At 30.2% G+C, this 10213-nt stretch overlaps 1 protein-coding gene across 1 annotated transcript; it reads left to right on the top strand.

The window, feature by feature from the left end:
* Nucleotides 1-4864: 4864 nt before the first annotated feature.
* LOC149165519 (uncharacterized) lies at nucleotides 4865-5680 on the top strand. The gene has a single exon (XM_089431156.1). The coding sequence runs from the start codon at nucleotides 4872-4874 to the stop codon at nucleotides 5199-5201; it is 330 nt and encodes a 109-aa protein (XP_089287282.1). The 5' UTR covers nucleotides 4865-4871; the 3' UTR covers nucleotides 5202-5680.
* The last annotated feature ends 4533 nt before the right edge of the window (nucleotides 5681-10213 follow it).

The following is a 10213-nucleotide window of genomic DNA, read 5'->3' as shown; positions in this document are numbered from 1 at the left end:
ACCTTTGTGGTTGTTACCTATAACTTTGGTTCCTTTTTCTTATTCCCCATGCCTCACAAGAGGGCACTGGTTTGAAGGCGTGCAACGTACTACCAAGAGCAAGCCGAGAGAGACAAACATCTGCATGCACCACTAAATAGAGGACACTGCCTTGCACTATTGTGAACTCATGCCGAGTCATGTCAAGGATGAACTCACATGTGCAAAAGGAGAAGTTTTCATGTAAAGGTAATCCCTCTTTGACACAGAGGTCCTCACAGAATGGGTAGCTTGGAATTTGGACATGAACCACATAAAAACTCACTTTGAACCATACATGCAAACAATGGAACTTTATTAGAAAATGAAATTCCTTTTCAGCCATACACTCCGAGACAAACATGAACACTAAGCTGATATTCTCCGCTTCTTAAAAAACTTACACCACATTGGAAGGACCTGGACAATAGAATGCAAAGAACCAATTTGAGGGAACTAGACAATAGAAATCAAAGAATTGACTAACATCTTGGTATTCCCTCTTAGCTCGGAAACATTTAAAAGCTCTAAAGAGCCCATCCAAGTTCCAAATTTTGATTCAGATCACCTTTTAGTTATTGAGCATGTTTATACATTTTATTCCCTATGGACAATGTATCTATTTTGCTATGATTAATTTTGGGTCACCGAGTATTCAAATAACCCTCTCCTCTTTAGAGTAAAATTTTAAATCTCTCGAGCTAAAGGTTAACCTGAGTATTTTTAGTTTCTCTTTATATATTCTTATTTTATACTTATATTTATGAAAAGAGTAAATTTGTAACCTTAAAAACATATTATTTGAGTTTTCAAACTTATATAATTTTAAAAATATATGATTTATAATCAAAATTATATATAGGTAATAAAATTACGAACACCTCTTAAAAAGAATAAACCCTTATTTATGAAAAGTGTAAAATTGTAACTTTAAAAACATATTATTTGAGTTTTCAAACCTATATAATTTTCACAGTATATGATTTGTAATCAAAATTATATATAGGTAATAAAAATTATGACTCTAAAAAATAAAAAAAGTTATTTAGTAATTTGAAATTATTAAAAATAAAATAAAAAATCTTGAAATTTTATTAAAAATATCATACTAAAAAACACTCTCGATTTAGTTTAATAAATCAAATATATGTTTTAAATGAAAAGTATCTGCAAAGAGAATTAATCTGAATTAGGAATGCATACTTATTTTTAAATAAAATTAAATAAAAAATAGGGAAAACATTAAATAAGATATTTTACTGGAATAAAATCTCAATTTTAAAATATCTCATACTCTATTAAGTCATATTTAGAAAGTTCATCCCAAAATATTATCCGATAAAAATATCACATCATTTTATCTTCTAACATATTTTTAAAATTTATATAAACCAAATCACAATAAAGAAACAATATTAACATATTTTACATAACTTCCTCACAATTTTTTCAAAATTTTGAAATAATTTTCAAACAAAATCATTGCTATTATTTTTGTATGCACAATCTCTAAAGAACTTTTCTGTTGGAATTCAGAGGCACAACAAACAAAATAAATAAACACACAGCAGAATATCAAGCACATAAATACAGTTTTTAACGTGGTTCACCCAACCAATCTGGGCTACGTCCACCAAACATAGGCATCGGGAATTTATTAATCAAATTGGAGATTACATCAAGAAATCCTCACACTCTCTTAACAAACATCCGAATGGTTGCCTGTTATATAGCACAGAGAATCTAACAGCCTCATTAATTCCCTCACATCAAATATAGGAGGCATTAACTCCCTCCCAACAACCTGGAGCTAATCTAGGACCTGAATTCTATTGTTGTCATCAGCTGAGATTTTTCCTATTTTGCTACAAACAGAAAATCTCAACAATCTCCACTTTGACAACAATTCGCCTGATGCCCTGTTATTATTATTTTATCTTTTCTGCAAGCCAAGAGAAGCCAAACACCAGTGTAGTTTCTCCAACAAAACCGGTTTCATGAACATGTCTGCACAGTTCTCCTTTGTATGCACCTTTTCAAGAGAAACTCCCCTTTCAGTGATAACCTGTCTTACAAAATGATATTTGATTGGAATATGCTTTGATTTACTATGATAGGTCGGATTCTTAGTCAAATGTATTGCACTTTGACTGTCACAAAGTAACCTGATGTTGTCCTGTAACCTACCAAACTCATCAAGCAAACCTTTCAACCAAACCGCCTCTTTGCAAGCATGAGAAGCAGAATGTATTCTGCTTCAGTAGTGGACAAAGCAACAATGTTCTGTAGCTTTGACATCCAGCTGATAGCTCCACCTGCAAGAGTAAAGACGTACCCTGAAGTTGACCTTCTCTTATCCAAATCACCTGCAAAATCGGAATCAACATATCCGCAAACAAATTCACTACTCTTATTGTAAGAAATACAATAACTACTTGTGCCTCTCAAATACCGAAGCACCCATTTCACTGCTGACCAGTGTTCTTTACCCAGATTTGCCATGTACCTGCTGACAACCCCAACTGCATGTGAAATATCTGGTCGAGTACAAACCATCGCATACATTAAACACCCTACTACATTGACATATGGAATTCGAGACATATAATCCTTTTCTTCATCTGTATTAAGACATAAACTCGAAGAAAGCTTAAAATGGGAAGCTAAAGGGACTGAAACAGGCTTCACATTATTCATACCAAACCTCAAAAGTATTTTCTCAACATACTTCTGTTGTGATAGCCACAGCTTACCATTACTCCTGTCTCTGAAAATCTCCATGCCTAAAATCTGTCTTGCTGCTCCTAGATCTTTCATATCAAACGTCCTTGCCCTCTGAGTCTTCAACCTGTTGATTTCTTCAATGCTTTTGCTTGCTAAAAGCATATCATCAACATATAACACTAAGATAATGAACATGCCATTATTTAACTGCTTAAAATAAACAGAATGATCATATTCACTTCTTACATATTTCTGACTCAACATGAAAGAATCAAACTTCTTATACCACTGCCGAGGCGACTGCTTCAGGCCATATAATGACTTCTTGAGCTTGCAGACAAATTTCTCATTGCGATGCTGAACAAACCCTTCCGGTTGTTCCATATATATTTCCTCATCTAAATCACCATGTAGAAATGCAGTCTTAACATCTAACTGCTGCAATTCTAGATCAAACAAAGCCACTAATGCTAACACAATTCTAATTGAAACAATTTTAACCACTGGTGAAAATATCTCATGAAAGTCTATGCCAGCTTTATGAGAAAACCCTTTTGCAACCAGTCGAGCTTTGTACCTGTCTTCCGTATCATTCACACCCCGTTTCAGCTTGAAGACCCATTTGCACCCTACAGTTTTCCTGCGTTTCGGAAGCTCAACAATCTCCACCTTGACAACAATTCGCCTGATGCCCTGTTATTATTATTTTATCTTTTCTGCAAGCCAAGAGAAGCCCAACACCAGCGTAGCTTCTACAACAAAACTGGTTTTGTGAACATGTCTGCACAGTTCTCCTTTGTATGCACCTTTTCAAGAGAAACTCCCCTTTCAGTGATAACCTGTCTTACAAAATGATATTTGATTGGAATATGCTTTGATTTACTATGATAGGCATGTTGGAGGTGCTGCCTGGAGGAGCTGACTGGAGGTGCTGCGTGCGTGACCGCTGTGTATACCCTGTGCTGGTGCGGGCGTGAAGCAATCGTTGGTGCGCACTGTTTTGTTTTGCTGTTGGTGCGTGGAGAACGTGCAAGAGTAAAGACGTACTCTGAAGTTGACCTTCTCTTATCCAAATCACCTGCAAAATCGGAATCAACATATCCGCAAACAAATTCACTACTCTTATTGTCAGAAATACAATAACTACTTGTGTCTCTCAAAGAACAATCAAGCACATAGGAGACAATTTTTAACGTGGTTCACCCAACCAATCTGGGCTACGTCCACCAAACATAGGCATCAGGGATTTATTAATCAAATTGGAGATTACATCAAGAAATCCTCACACTCTCTTAGCAAACATCCGAATGGTTGCTTGTTATATAGCACAGAGAATCTAACAGCCTCATTAATTCCCTTACATCAAATATAGGAGGCATTAACTCCCTCCCAACAACCTGGAGCTAATTTAGGACCTGAATTCTATTGTTGTCATCAGCTGAGATTTTTCCTATTTTGCTACAAACAGAAAATCTCAACATTTTCCACAATCAATTCATACATCACCCCCAAAATTCTTCCGTGACAAATTTGGACGATGCTTCCTTCAAATCGCATCAGACTAACTCCGGTTTTAGGCTGCCCGTGATTTCTGTACGTATAGTATGTGTGAAATTAATCGTATTATCAGATTGTTAATCAAATCGTACAAGATATTATATGCCCGACCTAATTTTACAACTAATACTCTATAAGCTGAAGTTTTGTTTCAAGATCAGATCACTGTAGACAACTGAAGGTACACTCTTCAAATGGGATCCAGGAAAATGCAAGGCAGCTGCTGTCAATTGTCACCAGCCAGAAGGTACACTCCTGAAATGCGATCCAGGAAAATGCACGGTAGTTGCTGTCAATTATCACCAGCCAGACAAGTAAAGATTTATCACCCATCTTTACTATGCCTACCGTCCGATCACGGATACAGCAACGACAAAGAACTTGATCAGGAACTGAATAGTGTGAAACTATGGCGGTGCGAGGAATCTTTGGAACTGGAAAAGTAAATCTAACATGTGCACTTCACACGTCGATGTGACAGGCGAATTTGTTTTCTCGCGAACTCCAATCATTATTTCCCCTTTATAACCTAAAAAATTCTTCACTCTCTACAAAAAATCTCTACGTGTGAGATGGAGCGACGAGGGGTTGCAGTCATGGCTGCTTTTCTGCTTTCCATTGTGTTCCTAGCAACCTTGCAGGGATCGCAGTATGACGAGTGTAGAGATGGAGAACGAAGCGATCAGCAGTGCATGGGGTTGCACGGTGCAGAGGTGCCGACTCACAGAATTTCATACAAGGTTCTTCGTAGGGACTACGCGCCCTGTAAACCCCAGTCAGGGCAGCCCTATTACAGCAACTGTAACAACAATGCGAATGATAACAATAATCTCATGACGGCAGCTGCTGTTAACTCATACAGCAGGGACTGCACAAGATTTAATGACTGTTCGAGGAGATAACCAGGCAGATTAATGGATTTATGGCTTCTTTCTGGACATGTAAATAAACGACAATAATGTAATTATGAGTTGTGTTAAGCTGAATGTTATGTTGCTCTACTGTTAACCTAATTGATGCCTTGCTGCTACTTATTCATTCAAGGGTGTGAGGAGAGTGGCTGTGTTGTATACATCTGGAGTCCAGATGTGTTAGTATACCTTGTTATTTTCGCAACTCTGAGTTGCAATGTGACTATGAACAGAATCACAGAAGGATTATGTAGTAGTTATATGTTAAAATTGTAAAGTTGCATCTGTCCCAGCTCCTCTCGTTTTGTAGATTAGACACATCTATGAAATGAAGCATCGAATGTAGAAAAAGGTATGTGATGATGTAACGATGTTTGTACTGAACGGTGGCCTACTGATATCATGTCAACTCTCGCACAGGAATCCGATGCAAGGTTTCTTGTCCAGTTATATTTACTGATTCTATCTCATGGTTATGTAGTTTCTGGGATAATTCGTGTTTTAGGTCACGGTTCATCTTTGGTTTAGAAATCGCACTTGCTTATATTTAAGGGACAAAATGTCACATGATTGTTTTCTTTATTTCTTTAGAGAATAACTTTTATGGTTAATCACAGATTGATTCAGGATTTAGTGGTGGGCCAAAATTATATTCTTATCATTTACATTATTTACTTCTTACCTCATATCTGTGGTTTAAGTGCTTCCTCGATGGATTCCTGATGAGGAATTATAATTTATCGTTATTAGATAACACTTTATTAAGTATTATTAAGTATAACTAATATGATATGGTAAAATTATATATATGGGGAATTGTGGTTTACTTTTAAGTTTTTATGAGACTAGGAAAATTAATAAATCTCTCTGTATATAACGTTTTTTTGGCATGACATTCCTCTGAGATGAAAAAGTAATGATTTACACTATTAATGAAATGTGAATTTGTGATGGTGTCGAGTAGAATTTATGTTATTTTATTTGTCAAAGTATATTTCTGCATATTGTATTTCGAATTTCGGTAATAGTAAATAATTTTTTTATATTATTAGGAGCATGTATAGGTAATTTTTTAATGATTTTAGATATTTTTATCATTTGACTTTTTTTTGATAATTTTGTGAGGGGGTGCTATTTAGGATGATATGTAGTATTAACTAGTATTGATTAGAGAATGAGATGGTTATTTACATTTTATTAATGCATATTCCTTTATGAATAGATCTTTCTATTGTGAATGTGTAATTTCTTCTTAATTTTTAGCACTTAGTAACTATCTTTTTCTATTATAGGCTTATGAGTTGACTCTTAGTCTTATTTTTTAATTAAATTGAGTTTAATTGGTTAGTTGTTTTCATGTAAGAGTTTCTAAATAACTCTAATTGATTCATAAATCCAATTAATTCCAATTCCCTCCATTATTCAATATTTTGCTAATTATTTAATATCTTGTTAATTTTGGATCTCAATTGCCAAATAAAAAACAGTGTTTTGTACTTAACTAACTGAATTGTACCACCCTTTTCCCATTTACTATTCTACTATTCACTACTATGAAGAATCAAGTTTGGGGTTGTTCGCTATCCTTTGTTGTCGATATTGGCAGGGTTTCCATTTTGGGAATGTATTGAGTCATGTATATTATTTTATATAAACTTGAAAGTTAATGAGCATTTTAATAAAAAAATATTATAAAAAATAAAAACAATATATTAATAAGAAATAAATATTCTAGAATGTGATATTATTCATTTTTTTATGTATACAATTTTGTTTAAAAAACAAAAATAAATAAAATGGAAAAAATTAACTTATCAATAGACTAATTAAAATTAAAAATAAAAATAAAGAACACCTCTTTTATTTACCGAAATAATCTTACCTATTATGAAAAGTTTTATAAATATAATTTGCTTTAAATTCTTATGCATATTGCTTTAAATTCTTATTCATATTCCTTTATGAATAGATCTTTCTATTGTAAATGTGTAATTTCTTCTTACCTATTATGAAAAGTTTTATAAATATAATTTGGTTTAAATTCTTATGCATATTGCTTTAAATTCTTATGCATATTCCTTTATGAATAGATCTTTCTATTGTGAATGTGTAATTTCTTCTTAATTTTTAGCACTCAGTAACTATTTTTTTCTATTGTAGGCTTATGAGTTGGCTCTTAGTCTTATTTTTTAATTAAATTGAGGTTAATTGGTTAGTTGTTTTCATGTAAGAGTTTCTCAATAACTCTAATTGATTCATTCCAATTCCCTCCATTATTCAATATTTTGCTAATTATTTAATATTTTGTTAATTTTGAATCTCAATTGCCAAATAAAAACAGTGTTTTGTACTTAACTAACTGAATTATACCACCCTTTTCCCATTTACTATTCTACTATTCACTACTATGAAGAATCAAGTTTGGGGTTGTTCGCTATCCTTTGTTGTCGATATTGGCATGGTTTCCATTTTGGGAATATGTTGAATCATGTATATTATTTTATATAAACTTGAAAGTTAATGAGCATTTTAATAAAAAAATATTATAAAAAATCAAAACAATATATTAATAAGAAATAAATATTCTAAAATGTGATAGTATTCATTTTTTATGTGTACAATTTTGTTTAAAAAACAAAAATAAATAAAATGAAAAAATTAACTTATCAATAGACTAATTAAAATTAAAAATAAAAATAAACAACACCTCTTTTATTTACCGAAATAATCTTACCTATTATGAAAAGTTTTATAAATATAATTTGCTTTAAATTCTTATGCATATTACTTATTTGAATAGTTAACTTATGAAATTCGTCCCACGGTATAGCATCATTATTGAATGATGGACTAGTTATGCAATGCAACGAATGCATTATTGGTTATTTCTTTTTATTTTATTACTTCTAAAATGTAATACTTTTTTAATTATTAATAAAAAGAATGTAATATTTTTTAATATTAATGAAAAGAGATTATTGCGTTGAAATATATAAAATATATTTAAAATTTTACCTAAATACTTTAGCATTTATTAATTTTTTAATTAAAAAAATTATTAAAATAAAATTTTAAATGAAATAAAATGAAGTAAAATAAATTATAATAATTTTTTTAATTAAAATAATTTTAATTAATAATTTTATATAATTATTTATTTATAATAAAATATTTTTCATTTAATACGTAGAAAGATAATAAATTTGTTTATATTTATGAATAATATATAATAAAAGATAAAATTTGTGTTGTATAAAAGATAGTTTTGATATATTTTTAAACAATGTTATATATTTTTGGTCCAATTTTATTTTTTATTTAATAAAGAACACAATTCAACTAAAAATATAAATTTGATTTAGTTAAATTTTATATTTTATATTATAAAATTTTATAAAAAAAAAAATTAACTAATTATTTAAAAATTTCTAAAATATTAAAAATTATGTAAAATAAATTAACTAATTATTTAAAAATTTCTAAAATATTAAAAATTATGTAAAATTTAGGAAAATAGATAAGTTATAGTTAATTAATATGTAATTTTTTCCATCGAATTTATATTTGTTTTTGTTTTCTTGAATTTTTATTAAGTCTTGAAAATGGCCCTTGAAAGAGGTACCAGAGCTTCCATTCAAACTTCTTTATATGTGAATCTACCACCATTATTTAACAATCCCAACCACATCAATCTTAAATCAATAAAAAGCTTCTCACATATTATAATTTGTTTTATAATGTGGAATTCGTCAATTTGATGTATACAATTTAGGGCTATTGAATATTTTTTTTTGTTATAATTGATTGTGACTTTTATGGTTTACATTTCTCTCAAAGAATTACATTAATCGTAATGGTTCTAAGTATATCAGGTAATTGCATTGATTTATGAATATTCGTTGTGGCTAAATATATATGTTTTTTTCAATATACAAATCTATTTTAAGTGTAAATTTTGAAAAAAGGTTTCTACCTTGAGACATTTAATTTTTCTCGATTCTTAGTAAAACTTAAGTTAAAATAGATTTATGCTAATTTTTAATAATACTATTTATATTTAGAGGATTTTTTCACCTTTATATTAAAAAATATTCTTACTCTCATGTACACATATACATACATACATACAAACACTTCGTATTTTAATTCAAAATATTTTATAATTAATTTTTTTAATGTGATATCTATAGGTTTGATTATATATAGAAATCTGAATCATTGTTTTAATTTATAGAGTAAAATGGATTTTAATTTATAGTTATTCTTTATATTTTTTATATATTTCAAACATTGTCAATTTTTATTTATTGTTTGTTAATGTTTATAAAAAAAAAAAAATATATATATATATATATATATATATATATATATATATATATATATATATATATCAATTTTCTTATGCGTTTATTAATTATATGTTTTGAAATATCATGGTTAAGAATATGAACTTTTATTATTTAAATTTATTTTAATGTGACACAAATATTATAAATTTATTTTAATGTGATGGAGCTTAATTTCAGAGTATCAACTAAGTAAGTTAACCCTTAGGGCTAAATTGAATCAATTTATTATATTTATTACTATTTTTTGGTGAGATAAATAATTTATTTCCTTATAAATTAGATTGTAGATAAAAGGGATGAGTATCTTCATTGGGTCTTTCACTAGGAAGACTAGACCATAACCAAAATTGTATTCTTTACAAAGAGGCATAGGATATCACCATGTTCAAAAACATGGAAAAAATAAGATGTAGACAAAAAACTAGGCTAGATAGGCTAGTGGGATAGACTATAACATCAAAATTCAAAATAATAAGGTGCATGACAAAATATAAGTAGATGGATAAGAATTAGTGGTGGTAACTTGAATTGGACCTTCATTGCTCCCAAGATTGTTGCTAGTTAGGTGAGGGATTCCCAAATGTTGTTCGATGTAATCCAAATGCTAGTCTGGGTCCCTTAGAGGATAGTGGAGGTACTCCAAAGACTGGAGTA

This window comes from Pinus tabuliformis, chromosome 5_1 (genome assembly GCF_031772625.1).
Source record: "Pinus tabuliformis cultivar Carrire ecotype Pingquan chromosome 5_1, CPIR1, whole genome shotgun sequence".
Classification (NCBI taxonomy): domain Eukaryota; kingdom Viridiplantae; phylum Streptophyta; class Pinopsida; order Pinales; family Pinaceae; genus Pinus; species Pinus tabuliformis.
Note: the sequence above shows the minus strand (reverse complement) of the source record. Positions and strands in the feature narration are given on the sequence as shown.

What these genes read in the sequence shown, in the direction of transcription:
- LOC149165519 (XM_089431156.1), top strand. Translation starts at nt 4,872, where the DNA reads ATGGAGCGACGAGGGGTTGCAGTCATGGCTGCTTTTCTGCTTTCCATT.